This window comes from Chionomys nivalis, chromosome 6 (genome assembly GCF_950005125.1).
Source record: "Chionomys nivalis chromosome 6, mChiNiv1.1, whole genome shotgun sequence".
Taxonomy (NCBI): domain Eukaryota; kingdom Metazoa; phylum Chordata; class Mammalia; order Rodentia; family Cricetidae; genus Chionomys; species Chionomys nivalis.
Window position 1 is genome coordinate 89731485 of NC_080091.1, and position 22644 is coordinate 89754128.

Consider the following 22644-nt stretch of genomic DNA (forward strand, 5'->3'; position numbering starts at 1 on the left):
TACTGTCACTAGAAAACCAGGGACTCCTTAAGATTACCATAGTCACAGCCCATCTCTTTAGCCTTTCTGTATTTTGTCCGGTATCTGCGTGTCTCAGACACACAAATTAAGAGCTTGCTTTGAAGTTAGACCCTGATTTGAATCCAGGCTTCGCCATTGATTGAGTTGGACAGATGAGGGAAGGCTGACACTTTCTGAGTAAAATGGAGAAGTGCTGGCTCCTGGGGATATAATGAGTCTTGAAGGAGAACAAAGTGTGGCCCATAGGAGATGCTCAGGGAAGGGCAGGTTAGAGTTGGAATTCCCTTCAGCCTTGTCAGGGTGACTCTTGGGAAAGGTGATTGAGAGCAGAGGAACGTAAAGCTGGAAGGCTCCTGCTGGATCATATAGGGCAAGCTTCCTTATTTGACAGTCACCCTGTAGAGCTGGAACCCTTCTGTGCAGTGCGCAGATGATCATTTCAGAATGATGCCCCAGTGTCACCATGAGGACATGTGAGCTGGAGAGAAAGCGATGAGCCTTGTTAACTGCTCAACTCGGTGTGCACACAAACTGGAAAAAGTGTTTGCTTTCTAAGGAGAGTGTACTGAGTTACAATGTGCTCAAAACTGGCTCTGATTCTATGAGGAAGTACAGCAAGGACCCATGGGTGACTAGTTCAGGATTTATAGAGCATCAGAGGAGTACATGGTGTAGTATTAGATGCTTTAATTGGAGATATTTGATTTGCCCTAGATGTTTGACTTGAAAAGGTTTTGAACTGCTTAACTGTCATTAATTTTTTTTCTCTAGTGTGCACCCCTAACTTCTTTGTCCAAGAAACTGCAAATAATGTCTTTCATAACAGAACAACCATTGCTGTATAACTTGGCGAACAGGTCTTGTTCTTCTCACCATTGCTATGCGCCCCAGCCCCTCCGTCTGTCTTCCTATCACGTATATTATCGTCCTTTGCAGTATCTTTTTTGTTCAAGGGTCAGGTGTATTTCAGCTTTCTCCCCTAATATAAGCACCATAAAATTTTTTCCAGACTTCACTGAGCTAAATCCGCAATTCCCCTCCATAATCATTTTTAATTAATTACTTAGAGTACTATTTCAAATAAACAACAGACATTACAGTCAGCAACTTTCAAATGTTAGGCTTAAAGAAATAAATGACATTTTATTATTTTAGAGACCCCAGTTGTTGAACTGAAATCTTTTGTATCAAACCTTTTACTTAGAGAGTTTTCTAATATACTGCTTGCTTTAGCTGTTTTCCTGCCTATACTTTTTTCTTCCTTTTTTTGTGGGGTATAAGGGAATGGGGGCTGGAGTGGTTTGGGTGCTAGAAATTGAGCCCATGCTGAGTGTCTTCTGAATGTGGAAGCGCTGTATTGCCGGATGTGCCGTGCCGTGCCTAGCCTCAGCTGAGAGTGACTTTGGACTTCTTCTTCAGAACCAGCCAAGTAGTGAAGATCTGTGTTTGTATCACAGGATCATCAGCAAGTTTGTGGAATAGGGGATATTTTTAGTCTCTAATTTTACACTCTGTATTTTAGAGTCTACTACCTTTTAATATGCCCCCCTGATCCTGAGGTAGAGAAAGTCACTATGTCTGATGACTGTAACCTCTTGCTTGCTCGTTCTTAGTTTTACGTCTCCTGTCAACTGGTACTCATTTTAAAAGATGATTTCTTGAAAATTCCATAAGAAATGTGAGTATATTTGATGATAAATCATTGGAATGCTTTCTGTTTTCAAGTTAGATCCTGAGCCATGAAAGTGGCTGACAGCCGAAAGCTAAGAATTACTGCTCTGCTGCAGGCGTCTCTTTGGGGGTTGATGATGAACTGACTCAAAGCAGAAAGACTAGCAAGCTAGATGCAGGTATACGTTCTTTTAATTAAATTCTTAAGTGACGAGCGTGATTGTAAATTCACAGTTTTGAATTGGCTAGTAGCTCAGCAGATAAGTCACTTGCCATGCAAACCTGGCAGCCTTCAGTCTCCAGAACCCACAGAAAGGTGGGAAAGGAGAACCTGCTTGACAGAGTTGTCCTCTGACCTCTCTGCAAGCACACCGTGTTGTGATCACACCCACGCGTCCCTCTCTGTCTCTGTCTCTCTCTCACACACACACAATAAAGAAAAGTTTTAGTTTTCAGTTTTGGTTTGATGAGTGTGTGATTAGGCACATCATAGTGTTAGTGTAAGTGTATGCTCTGAAACTCCTCTTGGAGTTGCTGCTACATACTCTACGCTAGTAACTAGGTCGGTGCCTTAATTGGAATGTTTTCTTGCTTGGCTTGACTTGCAATAACAATGTCAGAGACAGGAGAGTGGTTTGCCTCTGATGACTTTTATATCCAGGAAAAGTGGCTTTTTGACTTGTTTGTATTAAATATCACTTCCCATTTTGAAGTTTAATTGCATAAATTGTTTAGGCTCCTTTAAAAAAAGAATCACTTAAAATTTACGGGCCATAACATTACCAAGATGTGTTCCAGAGAATGTTATTTACAGCCTTTGTGATGTCCTAGAAAACAGAGTTTGTTACCAAAGAAGTGTGTTGTCTGATGGTCACAAATGAAACAGGAAAACCCTCTTATATGGAGCTATAAAGGGTGCTGTTTTCATAGTTTTCTGTCTAGACCCTGTGTGTGCACACGTATCTGATTGTGGCTTCAGTAAACTTCGTGTATCTACTAGTATTCTGGGAAATGTACAAAGGGAAAATTGTCCTAACAGGTCTATACTGGGATCTAAGTATATAATATGCTTATCTAGTTCCTATTTTTCAAAAGTCTTCCATGATCTGTGGCTCTGTACCTAAAAGACTAAGTCCTGAAGCCGTATGATTTGGGGAGTGATTACACTCATCCTGAACTGGATTATCTCCTGGGGGAGAACACACCATTATATTTTTAGAGGCTTGTGTTTCTTTGCTTGTTTTTGAGACGGAGTCTCTTTTTGTAACCTAAACTGGCCTTGAACTTAGAATTCTAGTGCTTCAGCTCTAATGCTGGGATTGTAAACTACCATGCCCGGCCTGGAAATTCCCTATACAGAAAATTTTGTTTGTTTGTTTGTTTTGAGACAGGGTTTCTCTTTAGCTTTGGAGCCTGTCCTGAAACGTGTTCTTTGTAGACCAGACTGGCTTCAAACTCACAGAGATCTACCTGGTTCTGCCTTCCAAGTGCTGGGATTAAAGGCATGTGCCACCACTGCCCGGCTATACAAATATGTTATGCTGATTCTTTATTTAGCTGTTCCGAATATCATGGGGAAGTTACACTTTTTTCCTTTTCTATATCAGAGAAGTACTGTAAACATTCCTTGTATAAAGTGTTAATCAACTTTAATTTGAAAACTTATATGTGTGGGTGTTTTGCCTATAAGCGTGTGTGTGCCTAGTGGCCATGGAGGCCAGAGAGGTATTGGATCCCCTGGAGCTGGAGTTTCAGACGGTTATGAACTTCCATGTTGGTGCTGGGACTCTCTTAACCACTGAGCTCCTGTACTCTCTAGCTCCTGTACTGTTAGATTTTTAAGATGCTGGTATTTAAGACAGGCTGTTGGGTAAACAAATTTCATGATAGTCTTGTTAAAAGGTTTTCCTTTTAGGAATAGTTCACTCGTGGGGAAAGCAAGGACAGTACGTAAAGCAGTGTTGTGTCTTGGCAGATTCCAGTGTGATTGTGATAGAAATGGACTGTGTTGTAGCTGAGGTCATCAGAAGAGAAAACTGACCTTTTTCATTTTTCTCATCTTCAAAGTTACAGAGCTACATTGGAAACAAATCCCTGCTCTTGCTTGTAGTTGATTAACTGTAACATTTTTATACTATTACTACGGTATTAACAAGTTAACTGTGGGTTCACATGAATTATTTTAGTCCTACCAAGAAGAGTCTTCCTTGGGAGTTCTTTTTTAGGAAGGTACAACCCTGTTTCAAACTCTCAGAAAGCATTAAAGTAAGTAGTTACTAGGTGTTAAACAAGTCCTTGTTAAGTTAGTGAACATAGAGGGTTTTTTAAAAAGGTATTTTTAAATATTTATTTTGTTTTTATATGTATGACGATGTTTTGCCAAGATATATGGTTATGCATTGCCTGTTTGCCTGATGCCCAAGAAGGCCAAAAGAGGGTGACAGATCCCCTGAAACTGGAATTAGAGATGGCTATGAATCACCATGTGGGTGCTGGGACCTCTCTGCAAGAGCAGCAAGTGCTCTAAATTTAAACTGAGCTATTTCTCAGTCTGTGATGTCACTGTCTTGCAAATTTAAGTTAACCTTCATCCTACTTTTATGTGACCCTGTACCCCTCTTTGCCTTTTTACAACTTTTCGTTTTCTGTTTTGTTTTTTTATTATTTTTTTTTATTATGGGGGGCATGCGTGCCATGGCACAGGTATGGAGGGCAGCTTTTGTCGGTTTGTGAGGTGAGCTCCCTCCTCACTGAGCCATCTTTCCAAGCCAGCCTTTCATTTTCATGTCCTCCTTTTTTCTTTCCTACTCACAGCTATCCCCATTGCTTTTTTTGGGAGGGGGGTTAGTCTCCTTTGTGCATTAATAAATGACATTACCAACCCCTCCCCCCCGTTTTTAGTTTTTTTTTTGGGGGGGGACAGGGTTTCTCTGTCCTGGAACTAGCTCTTGTAGACCAGGCTGGTCTCAAACTCACAGAGATCCGCCTGCCTCTGCCTCCCGAGTGCTGGGATTAAAGACGTGTGCCACCACCGCCCGGCCCGTTTTTTAGTTTTAATAAGCAGGTCATTTAGTTACAGTTCTGAGTATATCTCAGTTGCCTGTTAGTGGGTTATTTCATGTTACTTGCTGAATGGAATTGTGAGTCTCAAGTGGCAATTATTAACAAAAAAGGTATTCTAATAATCACCCATGCTAATTTCATGATTCAAGTGCTTTATTGATGAGACTTTTATTTTGGAGGTGGAGCCTTCAGTCTGTAGCCCGTCTGGTACTCAGTCCTCCTGCTGCAGCATTCTGAATAGCTGGAATCACAGATATGTGCCACCACACCTTGGCTGTGTGTGTGCATATACAAATAATACCAATGACCATTAACTTCTGTTTGACTATCTCCTGCATTTATAGTTAACTCTCTTTCCAGAGATAAACCTGTTACTAATTAAGCATAAATCTTTTCATCTGGGTTAGAGTTTACTCAAATTTGTTTTTCTCTTTAAAACTTTTGGGGGGCTAGAGAGATGGCTCAGCAGTTAACAGCATTGGCTGCTCTTCCAGAGGAGCTGGCTTCAATTCCTGGCACCCACATGTCAGTTCACAACTGTCTGTATCTCCAGTTCCAGGGAATCTGACACCCTCACACAGACTTACATGCAGGTAAAACACCAGTGCGCATAAAATAAAAACAAATCCTTGTCCTTGTATAGCATTTTGTGGTTTCGTATGAGAGCCACAAACCTTCGTTGCAGGTGAAAGCACCAGTAAGGCTGGCAAGGTAGAGGAGAGCCCAGAGCCCAGAGGTGAAGCCCTGGCAATCTCTCCAGGCTAAATGATGGTATTGGCACTCAGCAGTAGCCAGAAATGCCATGGATATAGGCCAGGGAGCCAGTTTTAGGTGGTCTGCAAACTTTGCTTTCCTCCTGCCCCACCACTCCATGTTCTGTGTTTGCTAGCTGCTGGGCCCATGCCTTTGTCTCTAAGAGGTGGATGTGGAATAGTGCCAGTCTTAATTGGGACTTTATGAAGATTAAGTTTAAAAGTAGAAAGCGTTTTAGGATCCATCTAGCATGCAGTAAATGCTGCAGTGACCATGTGTCTTAGTTTCTATTGCTGTGAAGAAACACCATGACCAAAGCAAGCTGGGGAGGAGAGGGTTCGTTTATTTGGCTTGCACAAGTGCATATAGTCACTAAAAGAAGTCAGGGGCCAGGCAATGGTGGCGCACGCCTTTAATCCCAGCACTTGGGAGGCAGAGGCAGGCGGATCTCTGTGAGTTCGAGACCAGCCTGGTCTACAGAGCTAGTTCCAGGACAGGCTCCAAAACCACAGAGAAACCCTGTCTCGAAAAACAAAAAAAAAAAAAAAAAAAAAAAAAAGAAGAAGAAGAAGAAGTCAGGGCATGAACTGGAGGCAGGAGCTGATGCAGAGGTCGTAAAGGAGTGCTGCCTCCTGATTTATCCCCATGGCTTGTTCAGCCTGCTTTCTTATAGAACCAGGACCACCAGGGATGGCACCACCACAGTGGGCTGGGCCTTCCCTCATCAATCACTAATAAAGAAAATGCCCAATGGGCTTGCCTACAGTGGGATCTTATGGAGGCATTTTCTTAATTAAGGTTCCCTTTGTCTCGGATGACTTTAGTTTTTTTAGTTGGCATAAAACTATCCAGCTCACCATATTTTACCAATACATGTTAGCATTTATACATCTCTGAAGTCAGGATATAGCCTACAGTTGTGGTTAGTATTGTTATCCTGATGATATACATAATAATAGTGGGTCTCCACATGGTGGAAGGAGGGGGCTGAGCCTTGCAAGTTGTCCTCTGACAAACATACTTGCACATGCATTAACAATAAAGTGTGGAGCTAGAGAGATAACTCAGTGCCTCCAAGTCCTTGCTTCTCCTACAGTGGACCTGGGATCCGTTCCCAGCACCCACATGGCAGCTCACAACTGTCTATAACTCCTGTTCCGGCGGGGGGGGAGGGGGTCTGACACCCTCACACAGACATACATGCAGGCAAAACACCAATGTACAAAAAAAATAAAAATAAATTATTTTTAAATTTTTAAAGGAAGAAAGAATTATTTATGGGTATTTAACTGTCATTTTTCATTACAAGACATCCACTATAAGATTCCAGACGAGGACTATTTCTCTCTTTTGACGTACTTAGTGCTTGAGGACCACTCATGGTTGAACTGTAGTAGGTGCAGACTCCATCACGGTAGCACAGCACTTAGGAGTTCAAGGCTAGCCTGAGCTGAATGAGAACCTGTAGGGACTCTCCAGCCACCATGGCTGATGCTGGAGGAGAAACAGCTTCAGGAACCACAGGAGGACGTGTTCACAATGCTAGCATTCAGTGTTTGCCGTTTGTCTCTACTTGAGACTCAAGCAGCTAACATTTGAACACCTAACCTTTGCAATCCTTCCCTCACTGATGGAGACCTTATCACCTGCTGCTCATATTCAGGGTGACTGTGACTTCATCCTCCCAGAAGGAAGTGTCGTGCTGCCTCCTTTTGACAGCTGCAACCAAATGAAAGAAAACACATTACTCATACTCAAATCCTATAAAGACTTGACCATTTTTGTTCAAACACAGGTCTACATTTTTTATTTTTGTAGCATTAAATATGCTTAATTTCTATTTCAAACTTGTGACTCGAAGACTCGGAGTGTTTTTCACTGCTGTGTAATGGTGCTCAGCTGCTCATCTTCACTGACGGCGTCTGTGCGTGGCGTCCACACGAGCACTTTGACTCCCTCGAAATATGGTATCCCAGCGTGATCACATTCTGCCAACAAATTATAACTTCAAGGTCATGTTCGTAAATGAAGCTTTGTGTCCTTCATTCCTCTTTCCACTTGTCTCAGCCTGGAATTTGAACTTGATAGCAATAAAGAAACCTCATCAGTTCAAATTAGCATAGTACTGGAGGTGATGGCTAGACCCTTCAGGGCTCTGAGGGGCAAAGTTCCCTGCTGCCAACTAGCTTGTACTTTTACTAGACAAAGGAAACTTCTTTCTCCTTTCAGCCTGTCTCTCTCCTAGCCTTGCTCACAGCAGCTAAACCACTGCTGTCAAATACCTCATTCTATGGGTAACACAAACCCAAGCTCTGGGACAGTGCAAGCTCAGCATGTGGACTCAATCCTTAGTGCAAGTGCACACATACCTGATCCTGATAGAAATATTCTGTTTTGGGGGGCAAACCATCATTTTCACTGAGTAGATTGATAATAATAATAAATATCCAATATCTATTACATATTTTAAAAAGCAAGTCTCAGAATAATTGTTTCACTTTTGAAAAGCTGTCCCTTTGTATATACATATTTATTGGGGAGAAGAAAAGGAAAAAAGAGATTATTCCTGGAAATGACATAAGACATCAATTGTAGACTATACATTGATTTTAATTAGTACAAGATTTATTTTGTTTCACTAGTCAACGAGAAAAAAATATGAAGAAATCTCTATTAAACCCTCCTTTTACTCTGCATATCTAACACTGATGGCTGGCTTCATATCCTTTGCTTAACTGTCCCTGTTGGGTCAGTTATGTTCTAGCAAGCCACCATGGACATAGAATTGGCGTGCATCCTCAAGTACTCCTCTGAAGGAAAACCCAAGGTCAGCTTCATGTGAGCCGCTGGTCATATTTTTGTCACACCAGTCAATACAAAACCTTGTTTTAGCCAGGTGTAGTGACATCTCTAATCCCAGGACTCAGAGGCAGAGGCAGGTGATCTTTGTGAGTTCAGGGCCAGTCAGGGCCACAGAGTGAGATCTTGTTTAAAAGAAAAATTGAAACAAAAATCTCTCAAACCAAAAATAGCCCCATTGTGTTTATGTTTATTTTTCTTTAAAGATGCTTCATTTAAAACATGTCTTTATTTAACTCAAGGCCAGCAGCACCTCATGCTGAATGGAACCTAATTTTTCTTTAGGACGCCTTCTAACCTTCCTGTGCCTAGGAAAAGCCCTCAACACAGCACCCAGGAGGCGTCTGTTATAGAGAAACCACCAACAGCAAATACAAACACAACAACTGTAATACTACACAGAGCATAGAAAGAATTTTATTTACACTGAAAAGGTCCTACTTGACCTCAGCTGGATGTGGAGTCTGGGAGTCTGTTTTCACTGCTCTGCACTGTCCTCAGACGAGCAGGAAAGCACTGCAGTCATTGATTTGTGGCTGCAAATATGTTTTAGTGAGTGTGCAGATGAGGGAACTGATAAGGATGCAATGTGTCCTAAGTAGAGTCCACTTCATTACCTATAAAGTAAAAGTATCTAAACAAGATGCATTCTTGAAATTACTTAGTTTTGTTGGTCGATGGTGGCACTCACTTTTAATCCGGGCACTCAGGAGGCAGAGGCAGGTGGATCTTTGTGAGTTCTAGACCAACATGGTCTACAAAGTGAGTTCCGGAACAACCAGGACTTACACAGAGAAACCCTGTTTCAGAAAACAAAAACACAATGAATAAAGATCATTTAGTATTTAAAACTTGAAGACATAAAAAATATTCTATTTCAACATAAGGAATAATAGCATATTTAGTATTTGAAAGTTATTTGACTTTATTATATGTGAAATAATTTTAAACTAGCTTTGAAAAATTAAAACAATTTCATATGAAAGTCTACATTTCTATCTTTTCTTGAAGAACACTAGCTTGAAGGTAGTTAACATTCTATTTTATGCAGTGTAAAAAAACAGTCAGCTTTTAAATTTGTGTTTTATTTAGCTGTGTGTGTGCATGTTTGTATGCATGTGTCATGATGTGCATGTGAAAATCAGGGACAACTTGTGGGGTTAATTCTGAGACCAGCAAGCTTATCGACAAACACCTTTACCTGATCAAGTACCTCACTGGCCCAGGAGCAAAACGTCTGAAACTTCCGTTATGAATCGAACTTTGCAAAGGTTGTCTGCTCTGCTTTCTGTAGCTTTGCCGTTCTATAATGATACTTTTTTTTTTTCAGGATTTGAGGTTTTGGATGGGATATTTGTCATTTTGAATATCTAATTTTTCAGTACAATTTTAAAAATACATGTTTGTGGGTAGGCAGGATGGTTCTGTTGGTAAAGACACTTGCCACCAAACTTAAAGACCTAAGTTCAATTCCTCAGACCCACAGCGTGGAAGAAGAGAGTGGTTTTCCACAGATCATATCCTCTAACTTTGACACAAACACACATGCATGCATACATACACATGTGTACATACAAAATTAATTTTGTCTTACATACATACTTTTGCTTCTGTGGTTTCATTTACCACTACTTCTGTGGCTTATTTTTATTGTATGATACTCTTTTTTTATGTCAGTACAGTTGATTCTTTTGAATAGCTACGACTGGGTTCACCAAATAATATACCGCAATGTATTTGACTTTTCCTCACTTAGTAGACAGTTGTTTAATGTTTTACCATTGTATCTAGTGCTCTGATGTTTATTTTTAAGTTTGGTTTGAATTTTAATTCCTGCAAATTATTTTAAAATAGAAATATTCTGTCTTTAAAGGTTTTGAGACACTTAGAACTTTAAAATTGGGGGCTGGAGAGATGGCTTGGGAGTTAAGGACACTTCCTACTCTTCCAGAGAATCAAAGTTTGATTCCCAGCACTCACAAGGCAGCTCATAGCTGTCTGTAGCTCCAGTTCCAGGAGATCTGATGCCTGCTTCAGGTCTCCCTAGGTACCAGGTGGGTGAGTGGTGCACAGACACACATGCACGTCAAATACTCATACAGATAAAATTAAAAGAATAATTTTAAAAACACTTTTAAAATTTAAAACTTTCTGTCCACATTTTTCATTTTCCTAGTACAGTGTATAGTTGCACAATGGAGGTAGCACGGTGACGTGTTAATAATACACCATAACCTGCTGGATTTGACCCCTCTTGGTGGCAGTCATCCTGATAAGCACGTTCACAGAGCTCCAGTCCCACCCATGACTTCTCTTCATTCTTCAGCTGCCTAGACTTTCTTATGTGTCTTCTCACTTGCCCCTCCCACTTTTCAGGTCTCTTGTGTTGGTGGGGGGGAGCCGCTGTAATTTGATAATGCTACCTAAATAAACAGACTTGGGAAAGACCACTTCCTCAGTGTCTCATTTGCTGATTTTCTCCAGAATTAACTGGTATAATTTTGGGAGTACGAAACTTGATTTCCTTTTTTTCTTGTAATGCTGTTTTATTTTTTATTGATAGATTCAAAAGCTCTGTGACCGAGTAGCTTCATCTACTTTACTGGATGACCGAAGGAATGCTGTGCGTGCTCTTAAATCCTTATCTAAGGTTTGTAACACTAAATTATTTCCTACCCACCCCCACCCCGTGTATGAGTGTTTTGTCTGTAGGCATGTATGCAGCACTTACATGTGTAGTGCTCACAGAGGCCAGAAGAGGGTGGAGGAGTTACAGAAAGTTGTGAGCTGCTGTGTGGGTTCTGGGATTCAACCCACGTACTCTGGAAGAGTACCCAGTGCCCTGAACCACTGAGCCATCTCTACAGCCCCAAATTACTATTGGTTTTTTGTTTTTTTTTTTTCAGTTATGCATTGGTAATAATTAGTAAAAACACTTTCCTGTTTTCTGTGTAGAAATACCGCTTGGAAGTGGGAATCCAAGCTATGGAACATCTTATCCATGTGTTACAAACGGATCGGTAAGTTTTGGTATTGATTTTTTCTTCTAATTTTTTTCTTAACTTTTAATTTGTTCAGTAGTTAACCATCATTATTCCAGAAGATAGTAACATTAAGTCTACTACAGTTTTTAACTCTTGGTTCTCATTTCAGTAAACATTTATTGTATACTAGGGACAAGCCACTGTGCTAAGCATTAGTTGACACATAAAAGTACGATAGAATAACCAGATGTAGTAGTGCATACATGTAATCAAATCACTTAAGAAGTGCAGTAAGGAGGGTTAGGATTTAAGGTCATCATTAGCTTCCTAGCAAGTTCTAGGCCAGTCTGGGCTACATGTGATCCCATCTTGGAAAAAAAAAGGCGGGGAGTGGGTAATGTTGTAACTTAATTATAATGGCTTTTAAGATTTTGGTTTGTGGGCTGGAGAGATGGCTCAGCGGTTAAGAGCACTGCCTGCTCTTCCAAAGGTCCTGAGTTCAATTCCCGGCAACCACATGGTGGCTCACAACCATCTGTAATGAGGTCTGGTGCCCTCTTCTGGCCTGCAGGCATACACTCAGACAGAATATTGTATACATAATAAGTAAATAAATAAATAACTATTAAAAAAAGATTTTGGGTTGTATTGGGTGAATGGATATACTGATACTCATTTGTAGAAATATATGCTACAGTATGTAAGTTAAATAGACTTTTTCCTTTTAGGACAGTAAATGCACAAGAGTGGTTATAAATCTGGCATGTCTTTAGAGAGTGATAACAGCCTATTTGTTTTTAGGACATTTTGTCTGTATTTTCTGTTTTAATTGCTTGTGCATAGATAGTTTTTATATCTTGCCTCTGACAAAATGTCTGTAGAACTTTAGTTGCTTGTCACACATTTTTACTCCACTGAGATCCCACATAGGACCTCAAATTCAGAATCAGGACTGGGGAGACAAGTGTTTGCTGTACACGTTCCCAACACCCAGATAAAAGCTGACATGGTGCTTTGCTGCAGGGAGGAGACAGGTAGAGATCTCACGGCCGCAGTTCTTTCCTGGTCCTCCTACTCCTGCCTATCTACCCACTTCAGCTATGTTTTCTTTTGAATTTATCCCAGTCAAAAGTACCCTTTCATTATGTTAAAAACCAGAAGCTCCCTGCTGAATTCATCCCTGTAAGCCAAAGAAAGACAGCATGTTTTCAACCTTCAATGTGTCCATCCCTTAAATCATTTTCCTGACTTTTGGCTGTGTTACAGAATATGAAAAAGTTCTTTAAAATTTATTGTTTCAGATTTTCTGGGTGGGGATTGAGGGGTGACTTAGCTAAGTAGACTGAAGGCCTCTTTAGCTGTAGTAGAAATATCAGCAGAGACTGCAGTCAGCTTGATGTGCTGGAGGGTCAGTTACATGGCTGCTGCTCTGAGGCCTCAGCACTCCTCCATGTTGCTTTCTTTAGCCTACTTGAGCGCAGTCTGATAGAAGACAGTTCTGGAATGTCTCTGGAGCCTGTGGTCCAAGGGAGCAAGGAGACAGCCAGTACACTCCTGCTACTCACTCTCAGGTCACACATACTGTAGTCGTCGGAAATGAGCACATAAGTTGCCCCCATGTAAGAGGTGACTCATTAAGGCTCTGACTTCTGAGAGCTGCATCAGAGAGCTGTAGACATCATCTAAAACTACTACCACCTTTAAACTGTACTTTTTGCCTCTGATCTCTTTGTAACCTATGTTTTTATTGTGTTTTACCAATTCAATGTAGTGTGAAATCCAAAATCAAATTTATTTTTCTTTAATTTATTGGTGTGTGTGTGTGTGTGTGTGTTGTTTTTGTTTTTTAAGGCAGACTTTCCCTGTAAAGCCCTGACTGTCTGTAGACCAGGCTGGCCTTGAACTCAGAGATCTGCCTATATTTGCCTCCCAAGTATATCATCACTACCCAGCTATTTTGTATTTTCCAAATACAAATCTTAGACCTTTTTAGGAAATTCTATTCCAAATACTTTGTTTATTCTTATTATTGGAATTACTTAAATGATCCACTCTAGGGTCCACTTGTCTCTATTCCAACACTGGGGTCACGGGCACATACAGCCATAGAGCTGTTGTATGTGGGTGCTGGGGATTCAGATTCAAGTCCTTATGTTCACATAGGAAAAGGCCTTTACCCACTGAGCCATCTCCCCAGCACAGGTTTCTTGGGGATTAAAGTCAGAGCCTTCACATGCTGCACAGATGTCCTACCACTGAGTTGAAGACCCAGTCCTGAGTTGTGAGCTTTTAGGGGCAGCCCCGGTCATGTTAAAGAAAGTCTCTTATGGTTCGGGATTCTCATTTGTCTCTTATAAAGTGTGTTTCAAAATTTCTCAGAAACAGAGTCGTGAATAATTTGTATAAAATCCTTTTTCCTTCAGTACTCCCATCTCTGATAACCTTCTGTGCTGTCATCTTCGTTCTCACTGTCCTTCCTCATGGGGGACTCTTTGGGACCTTTGGGACATTCTTTGTCTGGATGCTGTTAACAATCCTCCATAAGAGGGAAAATCTGACAGATTTTGAAATTTGTCAGCAAATGTAAAATCTTGTGTTTCTTGATTATATAAATTTGCATATTTACTGGAAGGATTTTTTGAGGAGACAAAGTATAGAGAAGTTAGACTACAGATAACACTATTTTACGTATATACAAATGACATGGACATAAAATTAACTGGCTCTCTGCTCACTAGTTTTAAAGTTTGGTTTACTTTATAAATATGTGATGTTTTAATAAACACATGCACTTCTGCAGTGTATTTGCTCTAGACACCTGCCATTTCCAACATGGCAAATGTCAAACGTAGAAGTCTTTGCTGGGGGGGGCGGGGAAGCAGTGGAATGCAGACCATTCTAGATTGGGAATGTCAAACAGTCAACTTCATACATTGCTCCTTTAGATGAGTTTAAAGAAGTTGTACAGAGATAAGTGGGGATAAAGCTGAATGCAGCAGCCTAGTTCATTTCTTCCACGGTAGTAAGTTAGTCCTTCCCTTCCTATTGGAACAGGTGGCTCAAGTCTAAAACTTTTTTATTTTCTCATAATCACTTAGTCCAATGTTTGTTTTTGAATGCATTTAAGCTACATGGCTCAATTGTTTCATCAAATTATAAACAAGAATTCCTGTATCATCTACAAAAATAAACACATGCACATATACACATAAATATGCACTCACGGTTTGCTAAATGGAATTATCCTATCTAGTTTTTTGAAAGTTTTTTTTTTTTATGGATATGGGTGTTTGCCTGTTCGTATCTCTGTGCGTGGTGCCCATGGAGGTCAGAAGAGGGCATTAGATCCCCTGGAACTAGAATTATGGACAGTTGAGTGCTACCATATGGGTGCTGGGAATTGAACTAGAGTCTTCTAGAAGAACAACCAATGATCTTAATTTCTGAATTATCTCTCTAGCCCTTCGTCTGTCCATTTTTAAACTTGGGGGTTTTTTCCTACTTGACACCGTGTTAGGATTTGTTTAATAACCAATTCTTCTGTCACATATTCTTTTTGGGGTGCAGGGGATGTTTGTCTGTCTGTTTAATAATCAATCCTTCTGTCACATATTCTTTTCAGGGTGGGGGGATGTTTGTCTGTCTGTTTGTTTGTTTGTTTGTTTAATAATCAATCCTTCTGTCATATATTCTTTTCGGGGTAGGGAGGAGATGTTTGTTTGTTTGTCTGTCTGTTTAATAATCAATCACTGTCACATATTCTTTTCACGGTGTGGGGGGAGATGTTTGACTGTTTGTTTGTTTGTCTGTCTGTTTGTCTGTCTGTTTTTTTGTTTGTTTGTTTGTCTTTAAAGGCAGGGTTTCTCTGTGTAACAGCCCTGGCTACCCTGGAACTCATTCTGTAGACCAGGCTGGCCTCAAACTCACCTGCCTCTGCCTCCCAAGTGCTGGGACTAGAGGCGTGCGCCACAACCACCCAGCACATATTCTTTTAAGATACTTTTTAATCGCTGTCTTATGTGTGTTATTTTCTAACTAGACAAGTTGATTTCTCAGTTTTTATAGTTCTGTTCTTTTTGTTGTTTGTTTGTTTTCTTTTGGTTGTTTTTGTTTTCAAGACAGCGTTTTTCTGTATAACCGGGCTGTCCTGGAACTCAATCTGTAGAACAGGCTGGCTCTCTGCTTCCCAAGTGCTGGGATTTAAGGTATGTGCTACCACTGCTCAGCAATTTTTACAATTTTTAAAAAGATTTGTTTACGCCAGGTGGTGGTGGCACATGCCTTTAATCTCAGCACTTGGGAGGCATAGACAGGCAAATCTCTGTGAGTTTGAGGCCAGCCTGGTCTACAAGAGCTAGTTCCAGGACAGGCTCTAAAACTACAGCGAAACTCTGTCTCAAAAAAATAAATAAATAAAAGCCAGGGGCTGGAGAGATGGCTCAGAGGTTAAGAGCGTTGCCTGCTCTTCCAAAGGTCCTGAGTTCAATTCCCAGCAACCACATGGTGGCTTACAGCCATCTGTAATGGGGTCTGGTGCCCTCTTCTGGCCTGCAGGCATACACACAGACAGAATATTGTATACATAATAAATAAATAAATATTTTTTTAAAACTCCAAAAAACCCGATTTATTATGTATACAGTGTTCTCCCTGCATGTGTCCTTTCAGGCCAGAAGAGGGCACCAGATCTCATTACAGATGGTTTTGAGCCACCATATGGTTGCTAGGAATTGAATTCAGGATATTTGGAAGAGCAGTCATTGCTCTTAGACGTGAGCCATCTCTCCAGCCCCTAATTTTTATAGTTCTCAATCAATCTTTATGTAGTCTCTTATTTTATTGTCTGATGAAGATGATGATGATGTAGAAAGGTCTCACTATGTAACCCAGCCTGGTCTGTAACTTGCAGCCATCCTCAACCCTCTGCCTCCTGAGTTCTGAGATTACAGGTGGGAGCCACCATGCCCAGCTGTACACATTCCTTTTCCTACTACTTTCTTAGATTAGATTTATAGATAAGAAATGAATATTTTGTTGATCTTCTGGAGGAACTACTTAGAATTGAACACAACAGTTTAAATCCAACCAGCAGTCTGTAAGTATAATAATTTCTCTTTTTCAGTTCTGATTCTGAAATAATAGCTTATGCTTTGGACACACTCTATAATATAATATCTAATGATGAAGAGGAAGAAGTAGGTAAGTTTCCAGTTATTTTACTGTGCTTCTGTGTATAAACTAGGTTATGCCAATTTTTCTTTAAAGTTGAGTTTATTATTTTATAAACTTGTTCGCTGTTCATAGGTGTTTTCTTTTTAAGTTACTCTTAATCAGTACAGTAAAGGTCTACCCTTAGTCCCGAGTAGTGTCTAGGATGAAGCTCAGTGTGTGATCCGAGCCATTACGGTGGAGGATAAGGGCTCAGTGTGTGATCTGAGCCGTATGGCAAGGTGGAGTGAGGTTTCTGTCCTAAAATCAGGGACTATGCAGCCTGGGCTAAGCCAAGTTCAGTCTCCTTCCTGAGCTTCCAGAACATTAGGATTACAGGCTCCACCACTTCTCACTTACACCCTTCCTTCTTTTAAATGCTTATTCTTCAGATACTGTGACATTTCAAATAAAAAGTGTTTTAATAGATTCTCTTTCACCTCACTCACCTCCCCCAGATCCTGTTCTCTTTCTTTTGTTTTTTTGGGTTTTTTTTTGTTTGTTTGTTTGTGTCTTTGGGGTTTTTTTGTTGTTGTTGTTGTTGTTGTTGTTTTTCTAGACGGGGTCTCACTGTGTAGCTCTGGTTGTCCTAGAATTCACTGTATAGACCGGGCTGACCCCAAGATGCTCTTGCCTCTACTTTGTGAGTACTGGTGTTACAGGCGTGGTGAGCACCACACTGCCGGTCCTTCTTACCTAAGTGTTTTCTCTTTGGGTTGTTGTAATTAAGCACTATTCTTATTAGCCTCACAGAGTTCAATAATCTCTTTGCTTGTTGGCTGATATCTGAAGGTGTTATTACCATTGTGCCTGTTAAGGGTTAGAAGCCAAGTTAGGGAATGTCTCTCCTAATACTTAAACCATTATTTTCCTGAGACTTCGTTAATTTGTAAAGAGCAACAATTTATTAAATTTAGGAAGGTTTTTTAAAATTACTTTTTCTTTGTTACTTCATGAGAGGCTTGGTTGGATGTCTGTACCTTTGTTGTGTAAATAATGAACATTTCCTCAGTGAGTAACATTTCCTAGTGCTACTGAGAACATTCCACACAGCCATTGTTGGTTACAGTAAGACATTAGTGGGGTTTCCATTATTTTAGAGGAAAAAGCAGACATATTCATGTGTTTTATAATTCTAATTTATGCTGATATATAACAAAACAAAAATTGTAAATAAATATTGACCTTGCACATATTTTGTTAATAGTTGACCAGAAAAGCATGTGCTTGTTAACCCACAGAGTACTGGTAGTGTGAGTGTTTGGAGTGACGTGTTGGGTGGTCATGGTCCCATAGAATGAAGTACACTTTTTTTACAATTTTATTTCTCTGTGGTATACCTTGCTTAGAAGTTTATTAATTTCTAAAGGGCAAAAATATTTAGTAAACATAATTTATTTTCTGTAGAAAAAGAAATTGAACACACAGCCACTTAAACCATATACACAAAAATATTTCTTGAAGAAAAGGTACTTGCTTCTTCTAGTGTTTATAAGATGAGAAAATTAAATGCAACATACCTTTTGTTGTTTGCAGCAAGGGTCTGTGTAGTTCTGGCTGTCCTGGAACTCACTTTGTAAACCAAGTTGACTCCAAACTCATAGATCTTCCTGCCTCTGCCTCTCACGTGCTGGGATTAAAGGCATGCCAAACCATACCCAGCCACTCAGCACACTTGTTAAAAAAAAATGGCTTAAAACCCCTCCATTTCTTAGATATTCAGTATGGGAGGTGGTTTTTTTCTTGTGTGTATTTAGGATTGCTATGTTTTACTTACTTGCAGTTTTTTGAGACATTCTCACTGTGTTATTGAGGCATGAACTCACCGCATAGCTCAAGCTGGCCCTGCGTACCTAGTTTTTGTGTGCCAACTTCCTGGATGCTAGGATTTTAGGCAGGTGCCACAGTGCCTGCTTCTGTGCTATTTATTTTTAATTCATCATTCAAAAGTCTTTGATAAGATAGGAAAACAACTTTGGATAAACGGTTGCAGAGTAATTTTTTTAGGGACTTTTTCTTCAGTTAAGTGAGTACATTTTTTAAAACTAGATATTAAGAAATGTGTTCTTGAGTTGTATTCTCAGTGCCTTCTCTTTAATGCTTTACTGCAAGGCAATTCTCCAATGACCTAAAAACTATTTAGAGTTAGTGATAAATCTGTCTCATAGCCCTAAAAATATAGTGTATTCCATGTGTCTTGGATGTTCCTCAGCTGTTTGCCTTAAATGATGGAATCTCATTTTCCAAGAACTACACTGCTTACTTGATCTGCTCCTGTGTTTATACAGATAGATGTGAATAGCTTTCCTTGTCACCTGCTTCTTATTTATTTATTTTCATCTACCTTTTCAGATGATGTTGAAGGTAAAGGTTTGCATTTTCATATGCATGATGCTTTAGACTTAAGACCTGGTAATATAAAAGGACACTGTCAAATGCTGTTTCTTCTGGCTTCTAAAAACTCTGACATTGGTTTCAGTGTGTCAGATCTGTTATTAAACAGGAATATTTAATAATCTGTTGTCCATACCGTGAAACAATTCTAGTGTTTCTTTTAATAAAATCAAAAATTTTCCCCAGATTCCTTTTATTTAAATTTGTTTTGTATACGCTTTCTGGAAAGCATATTATTTATAAGCAGTATTTGAATATGTATACACATAGATGCATACATATCTACTTAACTGAGTGAGCTGGAAAGCACTCGGCTCAGAGAATACACGTATATTGATGTCGTCCCTTTACAGTGCCAGTGCACAGCTGTGCTCCAGGAGCTGTGCTCCGGGTACTGACCTTCTACATCGGTTTCTAGAGTTCACTGATACTTACCCTCTTGTGATCTGTTTGATTTCCAGTAACTTTTAACCATAATGTTTTTTCTTTGTAATTAAAATAATTTTCTTATTTTAACTAATATTCCTAAATATTTTAGAATGAATGAAATATTATCTAAACTAGATTTAAAATAACAGTTGCCAATACCTAACAGAAAACTAACATACTAAAATGCTATTTCTACTTTTTATGGCATTTAAGTCTGTTGCTTGAAATCAGAGAATCCCGGAACACTGCCGTGACTCTTGTCTGACTGTTTCTTTGGAATGGTACAGATCAGGAGCTGTTGTTTCTACTGTTGTTTTCTCATATTTGTGTAGAGCTTTAAAGTGCACAGAGTCCTTTCATGTCAATGTCTTACTTAAGCCTCATAGCAGCCTCAAGGTAGGTGTTGTTTCTCTTTCCTCAGATTAACCAAACCAAAGACTGGCCATTGTCCTCATACACTATGACATGGCTAACAGACAGTGTCTTCTCTCTCACTGTCCTTTCTTGTTTTTAAATACTCCATGGATTTTTCAGTTGAATAAAGTGTGGCCAATTTTACATTCTAACTAGAACTTAGAATTGTGTAATTTACATAATTGGTTGATAGAAAATTCAGATAAGCATTTTAAAATAGGCATACCTGCTTAACTGTTGGGCCACATTTGTAAAAGATTACCTGATGTTCTAGCTTTGTTACTTAGGACTACTTTAGTTAGAATATCTCTTTTTCTTCTCTTTTTCAGGGGACTGGAGGCGGGGGTCTTGGATTTTTGAGATAGGGTCTTGTAATGTGTGCCCTGCTGTCCTGGAACTCATTTTGTATGTCAGCCTGACTTAGAACTTGCAGTGATCCTCCTGTCTGTTTCTGAGTGCTGAGATTACAGGCATATGCCACCGTGCTCTACTTTAGATCGCCTCCTTCTACACGGCAATTTTTCTCTCTAGAGTATAGATTGTGAACTTGGAATGGAGTTCCATTAAAAGGTCCCACAGTGCTTTTCAAACAGTTTACACTTCTGGAAAACATACCCCTATAAATACATTTAAAGAACCAACATATCTGTATGTTTAGTTAAAAGCTAATTGCATAAATAGATCTGGAAAGTGATAGGATATATGTATATATTATATATGGGGTATGCATATATATACACACATATGGAATTAAGATCTAGTCTTTGACTTTACTCTTCTGTTTTAGGTTTATCTTTGCTTTAACAATAGATCACATTTTTCCCACTTACATTAATGGATCACCTATTTTTACAGGTTAGAGAAAGTGTTGCACATAGTATATAAACTAAGATTAGAGAGATAAAATCATCTGTGATATAAGTATGCCAGTGTGACAAGATGATTTGTCTCATGCTTTTGCTTGTATGTATAATAGATATAATTTTGTTTTGTCTTATTGAGACAAGGTCTTTTTCTACATAGCTCTGGCTAACCTGGAACTTACTATGTAGACTAGGCTGGCCTTGAACTCACAGAGATCCGCCTGCCTCTGCCTCTCAGATTGCCAGGATTAAGTGTGTACCACCATGCCAAGAATTTACAACTTTTAGACATGATTAACTTAATAGTTTTAACAATTTTACTTTACCACTAAAATTTTGTGTACTATTGCTTAGCTAGTTTGAGGCATCCATTAAAGTTTGGAAGTGCTGAGGTCAGAGAGATGGGTCAGTGGTTAAAAACCCTGGCTGCTCTTCCACAGGGCCCTAGGCTCCTTTTCCCATCACTCCCCCGACCTTCTTTAACTCCTGTCCCAAAGGATCTTATACCCTCTTCTGGCCTTTGCAGGCACTGCATGCATTTGGTACTCAGGCATACAAGCAGGGAAAACACCCATACATATAAAATAAAAATAAATAAATCTTGGACCTAGAAAGATGATTCTATGGTTAAGAGCACAGGCTTCTCTTCCAGAGGACCTCGTTCAATTCCCAGCAACCACATGGCAGCTCACAACTGCCTGTAATTCCAGTTCCAGGTAATCTGGTGTCCTCTCATTGACATACATGCAGGCAAAACATCAATGCACACAAAATAAATAAAATATTTAAAATAAAATGTTTTAAAAAATAAATCCTGGCCGGGCGGTGGTGGCGCACGCCTTTAATCCCAGCACTCGGGAGGCAGAGGCAGGCGGATCTCTGTGAGTTCGAGGCCAGCCTGGTCTACAAGAGCTAGTTCCAGGACAGGCTCCAAAGCCACAGAGAAACCCTGTCTCGAAAAAACCAAAATAAATAAACAAATAAATAAATAAATAAATAAATAAATACTGGATGTACTGCCTTAGGGCTGTGATTTTTTTATTTTTTTAAAGGTTGATGGTTGTCCTGGTTAGTTTTGTCAAGTTGATAAAAAACCAAGGCATATCTAGGAAGAATGAACTTAATTTAGAAAATGGCTGCATAAGGTTGGCCTGTAGGCAAGAATACAGGTGATTGATATGATTCTGGTAATTGTTGTGGGAGGGCCATTGTGGAGGTGCCACTTCTGGGCAAGTGGTCCTGGAATATTTAAGAGTGTTTAAGGCAGTGGTAGTGCACTCCTTTGATCCCAGCACTCAGGAGGCAGAGGCAGGTGGATCTCTGAGTTCAAGGCCAGCCTGTTCCATTCTGAGGCCCCACAAAATTCCTACCAGGATTATAAGCGCCGAGAAGCTGTTGAACTCTTTTGTCAGGAACATGTGTTTCTAGGCTCTTGCTTTCAGCATATGCGTGTTACAATGCCCCACTATTCTATATTTTAAAAAGCTCACCAAGGCTCAAGTATAGGTTAATTGTTTGTAATTACCTACATAGAAATGTTTCAGCATTTGATGAAGCAACTCACAGGCTGGAGAGATAGATGCTCAGGATTTAAGAGCATTTATTGCTTTTGTGGAGGACCCAAATTTGGTTCCCAGCCCTTATGGTGGTTCACAGCCATCCATTACAATAGTTTTAAGGCACCAAGCACGTACATGGTGCAGATGCAGGCAAAATGCTCATGTATGTAAGTTAAAAAGCAAATACATCTTTTTAAATTAGCAAAAAATATTTTATAGGATGAGTCCATGAAATCGGTACTTTTTCCCTTCTTTGACTAGTTTACTTATTTATTTATTTATTTAGTTTGTTCTTATTTATTTTATGTGTATTTATTTATTTAGTTTTTATTTATTTTATGAGTGTTTTGTCTGTATGCTTGTCTGTATACCACTTACATGCCTGGTGCCTATCGAGGCCAGAAAAGGGCATAGGATCTCCTAGAA

General features: G+C 39.7%; 1 protein-coding gene across 2 annotated transcripts in view; it reads left to right on the forward strand.

Annotated features, from left to right (window-relative positions):
* The window catches only part of Uso1 (USO1 vesicle transport factor), a 66436-nt gene that overhangs the window by 1276 nt on the left and 42516 nt on the right, over positions 1-22644 (forward strand). For both annotated transcript variants that reach the window (XM_057771648.1, XM_057771649.1), the window contains exons 2-4: positions 10931-11017; positions 11323-11387; positions 16474-16550. In XM_057771648.1, the coding sequence (XP_057627631.1) occupies positions 10931-11017; positions 11323-11387; positions 16474-16550 (229 nt within the window). The remainder of the gene's footprint in view (positions 1-10930; positions 11018-11322; positions 11388-16473; positions 16551-22644) is intronic.